Source organism: Pongo pygmaeus, chromosome 11 (assembly GCF_028885625.2).
Source record: "Pongo pygmaeus isolate AG05252 chromosome 11, NHGRI_mPonPyg2-v2.0_pri, whole genome shotgun sequence".
NCBI classification, from domain to species: domain Eukaryota; kingdom Metazoa; phylum Chordata; class Mammalia; order Primates; family Hominidae; genus Pongo; species Pongo pygmaeus.
This window is the reverse complement of record NC_072384.2, coordinates 61,446,195-61,465,772: the sequence shown is the minus strand read 5'-3', so window position 1 is coordinate 61,465,772 and position 19,578 is coordinate 61,446,195. Positions and strand designations below refer to the sequence as shown.

At 34.5% G+C, this 19,578-nt stretch overlaps 1 protein-coding gene across 10 annotated transcripts in view; it reads right to left on the bottom strand.

Annotated features, from left to right (window-relative positions):
* SLC4A10 (solute carrier family 4 member 10) overlaps positions 1-19,578 on the bottom strand; it is a 370,258-nt gene that overhangs the window by 16,146 nt on the left and 334,534 nt on the right. For 9 of the 10 annotated variants that reach the window (XM_063648250.1, XM_063648248.1, XM_063648249.1 and 6 more), the window contains 5 exons: positions 18,328-18,489; positions 11,933-12,184; positions 10,621-10,689; positions 4,858-5,031; positions 3,989-4,111 (listed from right to left, as the gene is read on the bottom strand). In XM_063648250.1, the coding sequence (XP_063504320.1) occupies positions 3,989-4,111; positions 4,858-5,031; positions 10,621-10,689; positions 11,933-12,184; positions 18,328-18,489 (780 nt within the window). The remainder of the gene's footprint in view (positions 1-3,988; positions 4,112-4,857; positions 5,032-10,620; positions 10,690-11,932; positions 12,185-18,327; positions 18,490-19,578) is intronic. The other variant, XM_063648255.1, reaches the window with a different exon arrangement.

Genomic DNA, 19,578 nt, shown 5'->3' with positions numbered 1-19,578 from the left:
TAGGAAAACCCTGGAGGCTAAAGGTAAAAGCTTGTATCTATCATCAAAAGGACAAGAGGTGAGCCTACTTTAAATTCAAGTCTCAGGGAGCTGAGACATTTCTGCTATTTACCATCTTGCCAGTTCATGATCAAAGTTACTCAATTAATTTGAGCAATTGCAGAAATGCAATATTTCTGGAGAACTTGTCCGTTTACCACCTTAACACACAATCTCCTAGAAGACTGGGCCTTAGTATAAGATGCCACGGTAAGAGCACATCCTTCCACTGAGTCTGTAAGCCTCAAGAAAATAGAATACCAAGATCTGGGCAAACAAGTAGAAAATCAACCAGGAATTTAACTTTTAGTATAATTATTCCTAAATCTTCCTAATGTCTTTACTGACCATACTCTTTTAATACTAATTCTAAGCTAGAAAGTGAACCTCTTTAAACTTCCTATTTTCTCTCCTGTTCGATGGAGAATTAGCTGTCTTTGCACTAGTTAGAGCTATATTTTATTGTTCAATTATAGATTATTTCTTGACTGTATTATTGGTTTTCTTGTTTCTTTCCATGTACTGAGGATCACATGAAAGTATCATCATATTAACCCATCTGAGATTTTAAGGATCTATAAACCTGCCTAGTTAATGTACTGCAAGGCTTTTCCCTCTAACTTGGATATGAAGGATTTAGCAGTAAAATTGCCCCAGTAAATCCATTTTTGTATCTTTCCAGAAAGCATGAGTTCTAGGAAATTTAGTAATATTTAGTTACTTCTAAAATCTTTATCTTCATAATCAGAGAACAGTAAATGCCCATTAAAGTACAGTGGGTATATAATATAAAAAGATTAGACACTGATTACATATGTTCTCTGCCCTATGAGATTCATAAATTCCAAAATGGGCATATGGCACACACACATATAAGTACCATACATGCATAGCTATGTGAGTGGTTCTGGGCAGTGGGAATGGCAAATTCTAATAAATTTACAATTATTATTATACTTGTTCTCTCCTATTTCACAGAAAATAAAAGGAGAATCTGAAATTATCTTTGAATCACAGTCAGAAAAATATTAAACATTACATAATAGATTACATATCATTTTTCACTTTGTGAAGTTCTAAAAGGCAAGAATGTTTCATGGTATGAGTATGATCTAAGGAGAATACTGTGAAAGGGATGATTATATGTCTGGGGCTGTGTTTGTTTTTTTTTTCCAGAAGCAGTAAAGACAGTTAACGAAAAAAGCAGAAAAATACAGCAAAATCAGATATGTAAGTTACTGCTTGAGTATAATTAATAGTACAGTAAGTGCTCACTTAAAGTTGTTGATAGGTTCTCGGAGACTGTGACATTAAGAATAAATAAAACCAATTTTACCATAGGCTAATTGATATAAACAAGAGTTAAATTCCTATGGCAATATCTGGTCACAAAAACATCACCAAACTTCTAACTAAAGACCCAAAATGTTTTTAATATTAAACATTGAAATAAATGTGAGTTATACAAACATGTAAGAAAAGTTAATAAAAGCAAGTAAGATATTGAATTACCAAATTTCTGGTGAGTGAGAGAGTGACTGAGGTCATAGTAGGGGTGGATTAAATCAGGAACGAATGTTTGCAAAGTGAAAATTGTAAGGAGCACATCCTACCACCAAGCAGTTCAAAAACAATAGCAAATATGGCTGGGTTCACTGAGCATTTTCATACCAAATTGTTGTCGTACATTTGTGTGATTATCGTATACTTGATGAATTTTTATTTTACAGTCATTTGTATTCATTTATTCATTCCTTTTCCAACCCACTTATTCCAGTTCAAGGTCGAGGGTGGCTGGAGCCTATCTTGGCAGCTCAGGGTACAAGATGAGAACTAAGACTGGCCAAGATGCTATTCCCTTGCAGCACACACTCACACACACACCCACATTCACTCACACTGAGCCAATGTAGACACGCCAATGAACCTAATGGGCACATTTTGGGGATGTGGGAGGAAACCGAAGTGTCCAGAGAAAACCCACACAGATATGAGGAGAATGTGCAAACTCCCTACAGACAGTGGCCCTGGCCAGGGAATTTTTTTTTCTTTTCTCGTCAACATTATAACAATGCTATATTATTCAAGGGTCTGCTGTACTGACATTATCAAAAAGACTGGAAGGGAAGCTCACAGCCAAGAGCTTTTTCATCAAAATTAAATTAATTTAAACCTTCTTGGGTGTTGTGTTTGATCTCAATAATTTTATTTACATCAAATATGGATAACTTAAGATTTTAGAATTTCTGTGTTCTAGTGTCCGTTTTATTTAAATTTAACTTGTGCCAAATTATACCATATTTTCTTGAAGAGTATCTGAGGATGAAAGCAAACGTTTACTAAAGCCCTAAAAAGAAATAGAGACTATCAAAATATCCTAGTCAAAGTTGTTTTTTTTTTTTTTTTTTGAGACGGAGTCTCGCTCTGTCACCAGGCTGGAGTGCAGTGGCTCACTGCAACGTCCGCCTCCCGGTTCAAGTGATCCTCCTGCCTCAGCCTCCTGAGTAGCTGAGACTACAGGTGTGCACCACCATGCCCAGCTAATTTTCACATTTTTAGTGGACATGGGGTTTCACCATGTTAGCCAATATGGTCTTATCTCCTGACCTCGTGATCTGCCCGCCTCAGTCTCCCAAACTGCTAGCATTACAGGCGTGAGCCACTGCGCCTGACTCAAAGTATTATTTTTCAAAAAAGCGCTAATATTTAAATAAAAGTATATCAAACAGAAAAATAAATAATAACAATTGTATAATATGATTTTTAGTGTTAACATTAATATTACTAGAAGTATGATTCTAAGTATTGCCTTCTACAATATTTGGAAAAATTGAAACATTCTTACAGAATTAAGACATATCAAGATGAATCTCTATCTGTGGGAATCCATTGTTAGTGATAGAACACCATGTAGAGTAAGGGAATTACCAATCACACATTATGTAGCCATATTGGTATAAATTTCTGAGAAAAAAACCTCATTTGATTTATGGCCTGATCTGACCTCATCAAATGACTAAGACCTCTGAAACATCTGCAAATGAATTCCCCAAAGGAAATAGGAAATATATCTATGGTTTGAGGAAATAGAAAGTTGAATACATTTACTGACTACTTATAGAGAAAAATAGTATAATTCTCATCAAATATTTTATTTCAATTTCATTTCTATTTATGTGAAAACTTTGTTGTGTTTTACATTGTATGGGCTCAATCATTCTGCTAAATGTTATGCTAGTTATTTTCCCCTCATTTACACTCTTTGTAGTTTTTATATACTTAAAAAAATGTTGATTAAGTAGCTTTCAAAATAGACTCAGGCTTACATATAAACTTTAAATATGCCATGAAACTTAAAATACATTGTTATACCATATAAAATAGAATAAAATAAATAAGTAGCCTGTAAAAACAAATTCCAGAAGCTTCTCCAACATCTACTCGATCTTAAATCACTTTGAAAGCAAATCAGATCAACATTTTTCCTAGTAAACATTTCACCTATTTCAAGAATAAATAATTATTCATTAGAATATTTTGATTAAAACTCTGTTCCTTAGGAAAATACCAACAGTAATAATTTCTCTTCTTTTTGTTCTCACATATGTAACAAAAAAACAATCACTGCATGATCATAATTTGGAAATAGTTAAGTATCAGTAAGTTTCTGCCATCCATAGGAGAGGAATCAGAAAAACGAGCCTTACAATTTGGAGGGTATTTTAGTACAAAGTATTTCCATATTTCATTAGGATTTGGTTGTCTCCTATAAGATCTTCATTCTCTCTCTGTTCAAATCTTTATGATTTTAAACATTAAACTTCCAAACTAGTCTACTTGTGGTTGTTAGTGATCACTGTCTAAAGATAAAAACAATAATTTAGTTTTGCAAAGAAATATTACTATGTTCCTTTTTTCTTTCTTTATAAAACATTGATTTTGCTCTTACTTCTTTTTCAGCATCTTCCAGTTTCTTTTTCTTACTCTCGGGCATTAAATCATCCAACCAGCTGAGTTCCCGCTTCGTGAACAACAAGTCCATCAACTTTCTTACAAATACCAGGGCTAACACCTGAAGTAAATAATAAACTAGTTTAAAGTGGAAAAAAAATTAAAACGAGAGGTGTAGTTCTGCCTGTATGGTTTTTGGTAGAAACCATTTCTATTAGGCCTGTGATTAAAGTAAAAATTAAAGATATATATGTATAAAACATTGTCTAGTCTTCTGATTGCTTCATTTTCTTTTCTTACTACATCACCACAATAACGACTATGATTTTACCCAATATTAGAGTCTATTAAATAAGCTATTTAAAAAAAACTATAAAATGTATTTGACCATGTTTCCTTAAATACATGTAGTTAATAGTTTATACTATATTAAACGAACACTAGAACATTCTTATCTATACTAATAATTACGAAATTATTTAGTCATTCAAATTCACTATAGTTTTTGAAGTATTTGAAACTTGCCTGGAACATTTAATACAATGTTATTTTTAAAATCCTCCTAATTTTTCATATTTGCTAGTATCTTTAATGTTAAATTTTGGAAGAGTGAATTTTTCCATCCAGCTTCAATTAATTCAGACTACCACAAACATTCAGAGTGATAGAGACAAAACTAATAGGAATCACTGAAATTCATAGGCATTCTTAAACCCTATCTTAGTCTCTACTTTTAGTGCCAAAACTTATATTTTCCAATAATTGTTCAAAATGACTCTGTTGTTCCAATTTCAGTTCGTGTGTTTATGTTTCCAAAGAGACCAGCAAATCAGAGAAAGAGAAAAATAGTTGACAGAAGTTTCATACCATCATGGGAAAGACAATAGCAGCTCTTGAAACTTTTATTATCCACAAAAGGCCAAGGCAACTCATCTGAATAATTGTGAAGAGATGCACTTTTCGAAGCGGTACGTGCCTTAGGTATATAAAATCTGGTTGATGTTTTGCAGGCATCCAGAAGAGCTTTATCCTATCAAAGAACTAAAAGATTAAACAGACTAAATTGTTTTTAGGTGTAAGACAACAATAAAAGTAGGACAAGTTGATGTTTAATATGGTCCACAATTTTGGGTTAAATGACATACCTGGATAACACTAAGTTGATACCTGGGCATCAAGACAATGGGATTGTTATGCTTACCCTCTGAAACACTACCATTTCAGTTAAATAATAGCCCACATTTTCTTGAATATGGAGACGGGTTACAATTTAGAAGAGTTTAAAAATAGAAAGCCAATGTTAACTATTGCTACCTTGAAGAGTGGAGCCCTGTGAAGCAAAACATAACTACCATCTTCTTTTTCGCTGTCACATCACAATCTCTTCATTTATTTGCCCCTCAATATTGGGATTCCTGGACTCTCATTCTTTGTTTTCTTTTCTCCTGGAATAGTTCATCCATACCCATGGCTTTGACTTTTCACATACTTGCTAATGATTCACAGACCTACGTCTCTGCCTTAGCTCTCTCCTGAGTTCTAGACCCTTATCCAGCTGCTAAGTACGGTATTTTAACCTCCTTATTTTGACTCTGCTGTTTTGACTTTGCCCCTTTAATTCCCAACAAAAGTTTAGATGCTGTCTTTATGAACACAAACATCTTAACCATAAAAATTTAACCTAAATAAATTTTGTTAATAAAATATGTTCCAGAGCAAATTTTGTTAACTCTATTTAATTTCTTGATTAACTTTATATACAGCACTGTCAAGTCATTTATATATTTTCAGTTGTATTTTATTAAAATTATTTTCATCTCAATCAATGTTACTTGTTTCAATCTTGCCATAAAGATAGTACATAGTATTACATAACACTGTTGTTATAGTACTTCATACTATTATGTTACAGCTTTGACTTTGAGGGCTTTTTTAATCAAGCAAACCAGTTTTTCTCTTTTTGAATTTTATAAATTAAATGCACACAGGAAGCTTAAATCTTTAATCACATTTTATTTACTAACAAATCATACTGCATGATAATTTTATTTTATGTAGATTATTTGGTTTATTGTTCTTCGGCCAATTTTTGCAATTTTCAGTGTTTCCAACTAGAGGTGATTATTTAGAAAATAATGGTTTCAATCACTGTCAGTCACTGTTTTATTTCATGCCATCTCTACAGTAACATCCATTATGCATTTTCAAAAAGTAATATTAGATTTTATTTCTTAACTAATTTATTCTAAAAACTGTAGGCAATTCTCACCAAATATGTCATATTAATATGCAAAGAACAGTTGTCCATTGAGTCAAAATGTTAGAGTCAAAACACCCTGTTTTACCAAGACCTGCTTGTATACATAATAGGAATCTCAAACTCAACATAAATCTATCTATCCTTCTGTGTTCTGTGTCTTATGGCACGACATGGCCTTCCTTTCCTCAGTTATCTAAATAAGAATCATACACATATTAGTTCATTCCCTGACCATTCATTTATTCATATTCATTTATATATTCCAAAAACATTATTGAAACATTCTATGCAGGCTACTAAGTGCCGAACTCATTCCTGAATAATATCTCTCCATTCTGTCCATGTACATGTCATTAAGTTTTAAAATTTCTATTTCCTAAATATTATTTAAACTTAAAAGTCATTAAATAAACAAAAACTTGGTGCATGGTAGAGGTAGGAATAGGAAAGAAATAAAATAAAATCTTCTGGCTTACAATGGAATATTTCCTTTTCTATAGAACTAGTTTTTCCCAGCCACCATTTCTCCATTTGTGAAGCTATGTTATTGCATAAGTGTACTTCAGTGTGTGGGTGCTTCAATTGTTATTGTTTAAATGGCACATTTGCTTTACTTTGGATTCCTGAAGTGTTGGAATGAATATAGATGTGGGTATATATCTGAATGCAGAAACAGCATTCCTGAGAACACTGTGATCTGTTTTTTCTGCCATGTTTCACAGTAAGAAGCCCAGATAATAAGTTTCTTAATATTGCCAAACAAGCAGGTAACATAGATTCCTTCAACAGGGTAAGAGAGTAACATGCTGCTGGAACTGATGATATTCAGCATATGTTTAAATAATAATCATCATCATGATAAATGTATTCTGAGTTTTACATTTGGTTTTTATTATATCCTAGTATCAATATCACATTTCCCCACCCAGTTAGCTACAATTCCAAATAGGAATTTCAGCTGCCTGGGCTTGGGGCTCGCTTAAATTTTCACAAACCCTGTTTCTCAGTCTGAGACCCTGTTCATCAACGTGTGCCCCAGATTGATGTTTCATTTGTGTTCTTTAAAACTCATTATATTTAACTCATGGGCCTTTGATAATGTTTTCTTCAATTTTCATTTAAAAGATTCACACCCCAAATAATTCCAAAACTTGACATTCTTGTTTAATTCTAAACCTCATGAGTATAAAATCATGTGGAAATAGAGGAGAAAATCTGTTGAAATCTATCATCAAAATGATTTTACATTGTTTCTTAAACTGCTGCTGTATTTATGTGAGCCTGGGGCCTAATAATAAATGCTTTTCACTTACAGATGAAATTAGTACTCATGGAACTTTTGCCAAAGGCAAAAAAAAAAGAAAAGGGAAAAATAAAAACAAATAAACAAAACCTCTTCCATATTCTTCCCTAATGGCTTACGAAACAAATTCTATCAAACTACACTTTTCATACATGAAATTTTAAATGAGCACATTAAATCTAATTTGAGTAAAATTAAAACATATAACATGGCTCAACCACCTCCCTCTCCCAGTTCATTTTTCCCAGTGTCAGGATGAAGAGTCAGTCATACTATCAACTTTGGGTGTTCCGTGACCCACAATGACTTCATACTTAAGTTTGCCTCAGACTGGCAGCCAGTATTGTCTTAAGGCCTAAGTGCTGCTTCTTCTCCCAAAGTCAGAAGCTGGTTAGTCATTTGCTCAGGAACAGAGATCCTGCGCTGCCTGTCCTGCAGGTTAACTATCCTCTTATATGCTATGAACATCAGCAAGTCTAGCTGTGTTATAGAAAAAGCTGCAATTTATTTTTGCTTTTCAGTTGACAAAATACTATATGATAAATAAGTCTCTAGTCTCTTTTTCAAGAACATTGGAGTGTTGGGCTAAATAATGTTAAATTATAAAACAAGATTTTTCAAGGGACAATTTAAGTAGAAATCTATTAGTTTGCCGGGACTGTCCTAACAAATTACCGCAGCTTGGTGGTTTAAATCAATAGAAATATATTCTTCCACACTTGCGGAGGCCAGAAGCCTAAAGCAAGATATCGGCAGGGCCACACTCCCTTTGAAGGTCTTAGGGGAGAAAACTTCCTTGCCCCTTTCAGCTCCAGGTGGCTCCTAGCACCCTTGATTTATGGCAGCAAAACTCTAATTTCTTTCTCCTTTTTTTTTTTTTTTTTTTTTTTTGAGACAAGAGTCTCCCTCCGTCGTCCAGGCTGGAGTGCAGTAGCGTGATCTTGGCTTGATGCGATCTTCACCTCCCGGGTTCAAGTAATTCTTCTATCTCAACCTCTTGAGTAGCTGGGATTACAGGCATGTACCACCACACCCATCTGATTTTTGTATTTTTAGTAGACACTAGATTTTGCCATATTGGTCAGGCTGGTCTCAAACTCCTGACCTCAGGTGATCCATCCGCCTTGGTCTCCCAAAGGGCTGGTATTAGAAGTGTGAGCTGACCGTGGCTGGCCTTCCTACATCTTCATATGGCCTTCTTCCCTGTCCTGTGTCCCTCTGTGTTCTCCCCTCTTCTTTTTTTTTTTTTTTTTTTTTTTTGAGACAGAGTCTCTCTGCCTCCCAGGCTGGAGTGCAGTGGTGCAATTTCCACTCACTGCAACCTCCACCTCCCGGGTTCAAGCAATTCTTCTGCTTCAGCCTCCCAAGTGGCTAGGACTACAGGCGCCCACCACCACGCCCAGCTAATTTTTATATTTTTAGTAGAGATGGGGTTTCACCATGCTGGCCAGGATGGTCTCGATCTCTTGATCTCATGATCCGCCCACCTCGGCTTCCCAAAGTGCTAGGATTACAGGCATGAGCCACACCACACTCAACCCCTCTCCTCTTCTTATAAGGACCACAGTCATTAGATTTAGGGCCCACCCTAAATCCATGATTGTCTTGTCTTGAAACCCATATCTAATTACATAGGCAAATAATCTATTTCCAATTAAGGTCACATTTTGAGACTCCAGGTGGACATAAATTTTCAGGAAACACTCACTATTCAACCAATAACAGTATCATAAAAGAAATACGTGGGAAGAATTTGCCTACAGCTTCTGTAAAAATTTAGAATACACTTGTGGAGGTTTTAAAATATGTCTACAAATTCTTTGATACTTTTCTCTTCAAGAGATAGTCTCCCTTTTCCCTTCACTTGGGTGCAAGCTAGACTTAGTGGATAGCCTCTAACAAATAGAAAACATGGAAAGACCATGTATGACTTTGAAGACTAAGTCAAAAAGCACTTCATCCTCTTTCTCTCTCATTCTCTTCTCTCTTCTTTCTCCTCTCTCTCTCTCTCTCTTTTATATTGCTCACTCTGAAGGAGTAACATTCCATGGTTTGAGGACACACTAAGGATTCCAATGAGAGGCCACTGCGGCAAAAGACTGAGTCATCCTACCAACAGGTAGAAAAAAACTGATGCCCTCATGCCCACAGTTGTGGAATAGCCATTTTGCAAGCAGATCCTCCAGCACTATCAAACCTTCAGATGCTGTGGACCTTGTCTACACCCTGACAGTGACCACATGGGACATCCTGAACCAGAACCATCTGGCTGATCTGTTGCCAAATTCATGCCTAAAATATTTATTTAACCAATACTTACTTAAATAATTCATAAAGTTCCCCTTATACTTGAAACTGCCTATATCTTTATTTTAGTCTAATTTTAAAAATAATCCTATAAATATAACAGTAAAACAAACAAAATAAGTGGGAAAACTCCCGGGATATCACTATCTCAACAAATTGTTTTTATTTCTACACCTTCCTTCACAACCCAGCTCAAACTCATAGTTTTATAACCCTATGGTCAATAGTTTCTTACTTTGTATTATGTTGTAAGCATTTTTGCCATGTTACTTTTGTGGTTCCTATAATTATCAATTTTCAGTGAATATACCATAGGTTACCTAATTATTTTACTGCTGTTAGAGAATTGGGTTGTTTCCAATATTTTAATAGTGTGTGTTACAATGAACATCTTTGTGCATAAAGACTTTTCCTATTCTTACCAATAGATGTCCATACACATGATTAAAGTGTCAAATATTATAAATATTTGGATATATATTGAAATATACTACTATGATTTTTCTAAAAATGCTGTAAAATCTAAGCCTTTTACAGTTTTAATAAACTTATGATAAAGAAAAGTACCATAAGATTATGAACCTTAGATGCTGGAGAGAATCTTCTTTAACTTTTGTAACTCTGACAAGTTTGAAGAAATTTAATTGTGGTCTAAAAGCTGTTCCTCAGGTGGTGGCATTTTCTCAGCTGTCACATGACTTATCAGCGGACCTTAAGGTCAGTCATCACAGATGTGCCTGTAGTACTGTAAGTAATTTACCTGAATTCCCTTTAGAGATGAAGCACCCATATAAAGAAACACTCCATATAGCACTGGCATGGGAATAAACTGCAAAAGAACAATTGGAGAAAAGGCAGAAATCATTTTCAAATATATTGTGGTTTTGCATTTATCAAAGAAAAAAACAGGGAAAAAGGCATTTTTGAATAGAAACAGTATAGTACAGATTCAGAAGACAAGGATTCAAGTTCCAGCTCTAGCATTTTTAGCTGTGTAACCTTAGGTAAGTTACTTAAGCTCTCTGTGCCTTAGTTTCCCAATATCTAAAAGGAGATGATAACAATAGGGTTGTTATAACTATTTAATAGGTCAAAATTTATTTTTAGAAACCATGTAGTATAAAATGAACAATAATATTATTATTATGCCACTTTGGAGACAACTTGAATTTTGTTTTACAAAGATAAGATATGTGGATTAAAGGTAAAGAATGAAGCTAACATTTAGATGTGTTTCCTGTATTATACCAGGTATTTGTAAATATATGGATAATTCAGATTTTCTCTTTTTATTGGAATAGTTCACATCATCTTATGTCTATAAGATAATTACTTATATAACAGAGATTAATTCTTGCAAAGGTACTTGTGTTAATGATCAAATACAGTAAACTAGTGTAAATGATTAAATAATTTAATTAAAATGTCAAATTATAGGCAAATATAATGTGTTGTAATTTATAGCGCAATTAACACACCTTGGAAATATCTGACAAAATTACATGACAAAATAATTATTAGTTAATCCTCTTAAAAATAGATTTCAAGTTTTGTGTGAAAAAAAAATCACTATATGCAATGATGATGTCCAGACAGTGGTTTTACAGAGCACCTAAAATGGAAAACTGCATATGTGACTATAATCAGGCTCATCCCTTCACCTCTATCTCTTATTAATAGTAAGTAATATTAACTGCTAACATATTTATCCACTGACAAGAAAATAGAATCTTTATGAATGTCTGTAATGAATTCGGGTCACAAGTCAGTCAGAAACAATGAGTGACTTTTTCCCATAGCTTGATCACCATTTCAAAATTGTTACAATAATTTACTCATCAAATTTTACTTTGCCAGACTAAATTTTTATGTATTTAAGGGTTTTAAAATATAGGACATAATTTCCCTCCCTTAGGTTATGAAGAATTATATAAACATGGTTAAGAAATTCATCACTTTCATCACATGCCACACAATATTTGCAAATTCATGGCTCAGATTCAAATGAAAATTTTAAATGATGATAAATGTATTCTTCTTTCTCTCAAGTTCATAAAGACAGATTTTGTTACCTTCAGAATACTGGTCATAAAGACTGATGAACCCATAAGAATAAAAATCATAAGCCCAGTAACCCTTTGCTCCCGAATGCCGAGAAATTTGGGTTGTTCTCCTGGAGCTGAGCATTCTGATTCCAGTTTTAGGCTATTGACATGAGTGATGGAGAGGACTGTGGCAGCCACAAACCATGGCAGGCCCATGATGGAGCATACACCGAGCATGACAGCCACCATTAATAGGTCCAGATGATACCCACAACCTTTCTGTTTAAAAAAGAAAGAAAGAGAGAAAGAAACTGTGTCAATAACAGGGCTAAGGGTGGCCTGATTGCGAATAGAAACCACTTCCTGATGATACTCAACGAGCCCTTCATATCAGATCTCCTGGAGTAACTCTTAAACAAACATTCAGTTTCCAATTGCCCTCTTTTGTCTCATTGGGTGACTTTTATTAGAAAAAATAATATAATGGAGCCTAAGCTTCCCTGTATAGTCATTTTTTCCTTAATATAGTGCTATCTTGTTCTAATTTGTTTCAGTTTCAGCACTAGACAAATTAAGCCCCTCCTTAGAAATCACAGTTTTTTGTTTTCTATTTCCTCTGTTATGCTACTCCACTGTCACTGATCTCCAGGTGTTGCAAACTAAGTGCCTCCTAGGACCAGGCAGGAAATGTAAAGGAGGAAAAATAGGTGCAGTGGCATGTGTGGAAACTGCCCTCTTGCACAGACAGGGTGCTCTCTGAGGAGGGAAATCAAAGATGGGGAAGAGCACTCCCTCCATACCCTGCAGGAATCAAAAGTGTAGAGCCTCAGAAGCAGCCAAAGGGATGGCCTATTTTATGTTCCACCTTTTATTTTTAATTTTTAGTGACTGCTTCATGAGAGGCAGTATAATAAAGTGGTTAAGAATATAAGTTCTGGAGTCAGACTGCCTGGAATGAAATGCTAGCTCAACCAATAAATCACTTAAGCTCTTGCGCCTCTTCTTCCCTATCTGAAAAATGATGATGATGATAGTAGAAGGCACCTCACTGGATTGTTGTGATAATTAAATTAGTTGATGTTGTAAATCATTTAGAATAATATCTGTTGAATAGAAAGCAATCAGAAAATGTTAGGTACTATTATGTTCTAGTGGTTAAACAATAAATGTTTCTTTTGTACTCATTAGGTTTCAAGGCTCCTTAAAAAAAGTATTAATATGTTTCTTAAGAGGAGATAACTTATATAATTTCTCAGTATTTCCTCCAGTTTTTAGCACAATCATTGGCACACAATAAGCAATCAATAAAAGTTACAAATTGACTTTTTTGAAAATAAAATACATATCAAACATTTCAGAATCAAATTTAGTAAGTGTAATTTTAAAATAAATACAGCAGTTAAATTTGTTATTATGATCATGAGCAGAAATAACCAATTCTTCTAGGAGAATAATAGTCTTTTTTAGAGGTAGTTTTATATAACTTCAAGCAGTTTGTAGTCAGCATGAGAGCTCTTATAGCCTGGAGTGTGAAACACACTGAGTATTTGTTGCATATTCGTCATGGTAGTCTTTTCTCTGTGATTTTGTTTTCTTGTTTTCTTAGTAAGAAGATTCTTAAAGTCAGTTGTACTTTCTTTCCTTTCTGCTCATCCTTTCCAAATTATAAAAGTGCAAGAGATGATAGTGAGGAGAAAATGAGAGTTATGCACCTAAGGACCTGTTCCTCCTATGTTGACACCAAAGCAATGGTACCCTTCATTGGTTCAGCTTACTGGGGCAATACTACAATTTACCAAAATATCTAACTCAATTTCCTGAATGAATATGACTCTGGAAACTTTTCTTTGCAAGTAACTCAAGAAAGAATTTGATTAGTAAGAGTTGAAGAGTAGGAAGAGAAACTGCCTGGTGTCAGCATAACCAAAAAAGCATAGGAAAAAGTTTTGCCAGGACCATAATATCATCCCTTGGCCCTTTTGCAAAACATTTTGGAAGATGTAATTCCATAGAATAGAACTCAGATTTTGGTCCCTTTAAAGGACAATGTCTTAAGCAGTTTGAGAAGTGTTTTGTCCTAGCAACTCTGAAGTGAGAAGGATGTAGAACAGGGAAGGACCTCATACTTAAGCCTCTGCCTCTGAGGGAGTACAATGTGAATGGTGCCCCCTTGGAGCTGTTTTGCAAAATTATGGTACTGCTAAGAGAAAACAAAAGATGTAAGAGGAGCTGGTGGCTGTGAGATGATCAGAGGAGGGCAGAAGACAGCGGGCCTTGAGAGTCAGGCTTGTACTTTTTAGCACACCTGGACTTTCTCAGAGTCCACATTCACTACATCTCAATAATATGAGGGAGACCTTCATCATGATAGTGATTTCCAATAGCTCTTATTGAATGTTTTAAAAATATGATACAAATGTAAACAGTGGGATTCTGAATTGCAGGAAGTAGGCAAAATAATTCTTTCAGAGGAAATAATTTATTTTCTAAATTTATAAAGCTAGTTTTGTAATATATAAATATATAACAAAAACAAAAATATAATTTCCCCTAATTATGCTGTACAACAATGGGAGTATCTTGATTTAATGTCAACCAAAGGAAATAAATAAAGCAGTTCTTGCTCTTCCCCTAACTAACCAGTATCCTTCTTGCCTTTCATTTAAAATGTCTTTAAAAACTTGGACTTTGTAACAAAATTATTAGCTGATAGGCATGCCAGCCAAAGAGAAGAATCCCTTTGTCAGACAGAGAACTCTACACCTTCTAACATATTTCTGTAGATTTTTTTCTCAAAGACAGAGCTAGAGCTTTTATTCTCACATTCATCCATGAATCACAGGAAATGGACATATGGGAGGAAAAGGGAGCATAGCAACAGGTGATGCTACACCAGACCCCACTAAAACCAACATGCAGCAAGACAAGAGGCCAGCCAAGAGGACCATCTGATACCCAGATGCCACTGCTGAAAAAATTCATTTCAAAGCTTGGCAGCAATTTCCTGCATCTGTCAAGTTAACCACATAAAAGACTATAGATTGACATGAAGAACCAGGCTGACAAAGAGGGCAAAAAAGAACATATCAAATGCCATAATCATCAAGAGAATATGGTGCCAAATGAATGTTGCAAATGCATTCATTTACTCAAGTGATCCGGGATTGTATTGCTGTTTATTAAAAATGATGTCAAAAGAAGCCTGAACTGTCTACAGAAACATGTAGAAAAGCCCACAGTTGTATCTTAACAGAAACTTTCTTTTTTATAAGATTATATCTCTCTTTTCACATTTAGAGAATGTGCTTTAAAAAACCCAAGTAGATATTTTTAATGCTTTTCAAAGGGATTCAGTTAACTTATGCCTAATCCACTTCTCTAAGGGAGAAACAAACAAACAAACAAATGCTAGAGAGAGTATAGATTTATATGTACATTTATGTATAATATACATGATACTTCACACTCTCAAATTTTTATATTTGCCTCTTCTTTCACTCTGAAGCCATCCAAAGGATCATAGGATGCAATGAGTTCGAGTTTTACTAATTTTGAGCTCCCCCATTCTTCAGGAGTAGTAAGTCACCTATGCAGTGCAACGCAGCTTTATTGTATACATAGTGACACTCATGAAATGACAAAAACATTTTTTTTTTTTTGAGACGGAGTCTCACCCTGTCGCCCAGGCCAGAGTGCAATGGCATGATCTCAGCTCACTGCAACCTCTGTCTTCTAGGTTCAGATGATTCTCCTGCCTCAGCCTCCCGAGTAGCTGGGATTACAGGTGCCCACCACTACGCCCAGCTAATTTTTGTGTTTTTAGTAGAGATGGGGTTTCACCATGCTGGCCAGGCTGGTCTCTAACTCCTGACCTCGTGATCCGCCTGCCTTGGCCTCCCAAAGTGCTGAGATTACAGGCATGAGCCACCATGCCTGGCCAATAAAAACATTTTTATCAGCAGGAGAAATATCATCTAAAAGAAAACCAACTACTAGTTCTGGCAATAGAGGTGAAGAAAAAGTAAAAAGATCTAAAATATGTTTGGGAGAGATAAAGAATGAAATGAGGAATTCTGAGTTGACTTGGGTATGTGTAGACTTAGATACATGATGTGGAGTCTACCAAGTGTTTGATACACAAACTACAAAACATGATTCATTAAACAATTTCGGGAAATGCTCCAACCAAGGCAAAAATGGGTTTTCAAGTGAGAAAAGAAAATTAGTAAAAGCTGAAAATGCTTTCACAAGTGGTTAGCTTGTGGTCTGGTGATATACTCAAGAAACACATCTTTTAGTGAAAATGTGGTTCAAGTCAAAGCCAGGAGACTTTGCAAACATTTCAGTGAAGCAACAGGCGGGGAGAAGGACTATGGAACAAACCGTTACTCTGAGTAAATAACATTCTGAGAAGGTGATTTTGTTGTTGTTAACGGGAAAACCAGTAGCATCAGACCACACTCTACAGAAGCTTACAGGAGACAAGAGTTATAGGCCCAACAGGGAGTCAATGTAGATGAAATACATCTTCACTGGAAGAAATTTGCTTTAAAAGTATTCATATCTAAGAAGGAGGATGGAGAGTTCAGATTTACAGTGGCCAAGAACAGGCTGACTCCTCTGCCTGTGGCCATATAGTTATGATTAAGCCAGATTTGCTGTATCATTTACTAAATCCAGAGTAGTAAGGGGCAAAAATACACAACTTTTGACTACATAATCATTTATTTGCACAATAAAACAGATTTAGTAATGTAGCCTCAGGTTTATTTCAGTGATAAAAATAGTTCTAGTTCTGCATTTAATTCTATAAATGCAAGTACTTGAAAGGACCACTTAAAGAATGCTTTACTACATTTTTGTTATTCCACAGTATACGTGAAGGGGGAAATTAGTGTATTTGTCAATGTGGAGTTTCAGAAAGGCTGTGAATATCAAGGGCTCATGAAGAACAAGGAGTAAGAGCAAGTGTCGTGTGATTTATAAGGTTGAAGGCCCAGAAAAGGGCAAAGATTCAGAATGGCCAGGAAGGTAATATCTATCTCAGCACACATTTCACTTCCACACTTTATTTTAATATGATTCCACTTACAATAAGAAAAAAATGCTCCCTGAATCCATTTAACTGATGGCCCTTACAAAGGATAATTTTTCAGTGAACACACTAGAATTTCTGCCTAATTATAAAGGCTAAAAAAATCTTTTTGAAAGGTAAATAATAATTATATGGCTTACTTTCTTCCTAAAACAGGTTTTTTAGTTGATTTTTTAAAATGTATCATTTAATAAAATACATAAAGTTGTGAGAATTCTTAACTTATGTTCTACAAAGAGAGTGAAGAATGTCTTTTGCTTGAAGATAGACACACATTCTCTCCACCATATACTCAAAATTCCTTTTTCATAAGATTTATTGCAAACAACTGTGCTTTCTTACATTTATGTAATTATTATTATTAAAAGTAATGGCAAAAACTGCAATTACTTTTGCACTAACCCAATATATTGCATCAGAGTTTAATCAGATTTTTTTATCTTTCTAACATTCTTATAAAAAAATTCTATAAAGCATGATTTCTGTTGCTCTGACAATGATTTTTTCTCCTAGAGTTTAAAGGGTATGTGAAAATAGCTGGCAACTTCCCCATGATACCAAAACAAAAACAAGATTGTGCATGTTCTGTTTTTACAAGGTTTGATGCAGATTATTTTTAACCATTTAATGATTTCATCCATTTTATTTAACATATTCCTGTAAGTAAGTGACAGTGCTTACATTACATATCTCGGGCAAATTGCATACCAGTGAACAATTTCGATTATTCACAATTGCAAAATGGCAAGGTCAGAATGTAACTAAGACACATCTATAGTTATTCTTTTTATAAAAGAGACAGTGAAATCTGCAATAAAACTCAAAGATGTCACTTCTAAACTGTGACGTTTATGTCTGGATTTTGTTGTTACAGGCAGACAGAAAAATAATTAAAGAAAATGAGAAATAGTTGAGGTTGTAATTTATTCTGATAATGAATTCAATGTAATAGATACACTTAGGGTTAAATAGAGGAATAGAGGAATATCAGATGTAAGACAAGTTGGTATGGTTGTACTTCACCAGAACAGATTGTTATTTCATTAAAATATGTTAAGTATGGTAAAGTTAAAACTTTGACAGTTTTTTATTTTATGCCTTGGAGGTGAGTTCTCAGACGTGAGCTCAGCCAAGCGCTACAAATAAGTAAATTCTCATCTCATTGTAAGACCAAGTATCTTGTAAGACAATAAAAATTATACATCTGAAAACATTATTTTATATATTTTACTGTGCAAATGAATACAGAATATAGGAGAAGTCAAATGAACATCAGTTGATATCAGTTGTCATAATTATTTACATTAAAATGGATGTTAAAATATACCTTTAGCTTATGCTCTTTTCTGTTGATGATGACAGCTGTAATCTGTTGGTCCATAAAAATTAGAATAGTACAAAGCAGAGCTGGAATTATAGCAGCTATTACTGTCCACCATGGGTTTGGACCTAAAGGCGTAACAAACCAGCCACGATCATCTCTAGTGGGCTGTATAAAGTAAAGAATGTGCATAGTTATGAACTGGATTAATGAACACTTGATCAAATTAAGTCTTACAGATGCTACCAGGAAAGCCCTAATTATAAACAGAGGAGCTGAGTGGCCTATAATAAATAATAATAATACTCATAAAGCACTTAAAACCATTTTAAGTGCTTTAAATATTTTAACTCATTTTTTTTTCTGCACAACACTCTAAAGATGACACAGATAAGAAAATTGAGGCATAGAGAGATCCAGTAACTTGCCCAAGATCCCAAAGCTAGTACGTGGTAGAGATGGGATTTAAACTCTGACAGATTTGTTGAAAAATCTGTGTTATTAATCAATACCTGTATTAAATAAAATAATATTAATATTTACTATTTACTATTGGAAAATGTATTGAAATTTACAAATAGCACATTGACACATCGACCACTGTGCTAGAACTGAGATACAAAGATAAATCAGAGGCTTCTTTCAGTTTAGAATCAGAGACAGACATCTAAACAAAATACATCATTATGGTATTGTAACTGTTATTTTTGATGTGCAGAGGCTATTGAGTGAAAATGATAAAAAAGATACTAGGTCACAGCAGAGGCTCAGGGAAGGGTTCCAAACATGGCTGCTGTCTGAGATGATTCTCAAAATTTCATCCTGACAAGAGCCCTATATAGAAGTCCCCAGCCCTGTTTGTCAGAGAAAACAAAGGGGTGCCCCTAATTTGAAAAGCTGAAATCTGAAATGATCCAAAATCTGAAACTTTTGAGCGCTCACATGATGCCACAAGTGGAAAATTCACACCTCACTTCATGTGATAGGTCACATATATTATTAAGAATAGCGTATAAAATTACCTTCAGGTTATATGTATAAGGTATATATGAAACATAAATAAATTTTGTATTTAGACTTGGGCCCCACCCCCAACATATCTCATTATGTGTCTGCAAATATTTCAAAATTTGAAAAAAATATGAACTCTGAAACACTTCCGATCCCAAGCACTTTGGATAAGGAATATTCAAACTGTACCCCATTAGTAACACGGTCAGAATTCTATGCCCAATCTATTTTTATCTGTTTTTCAAG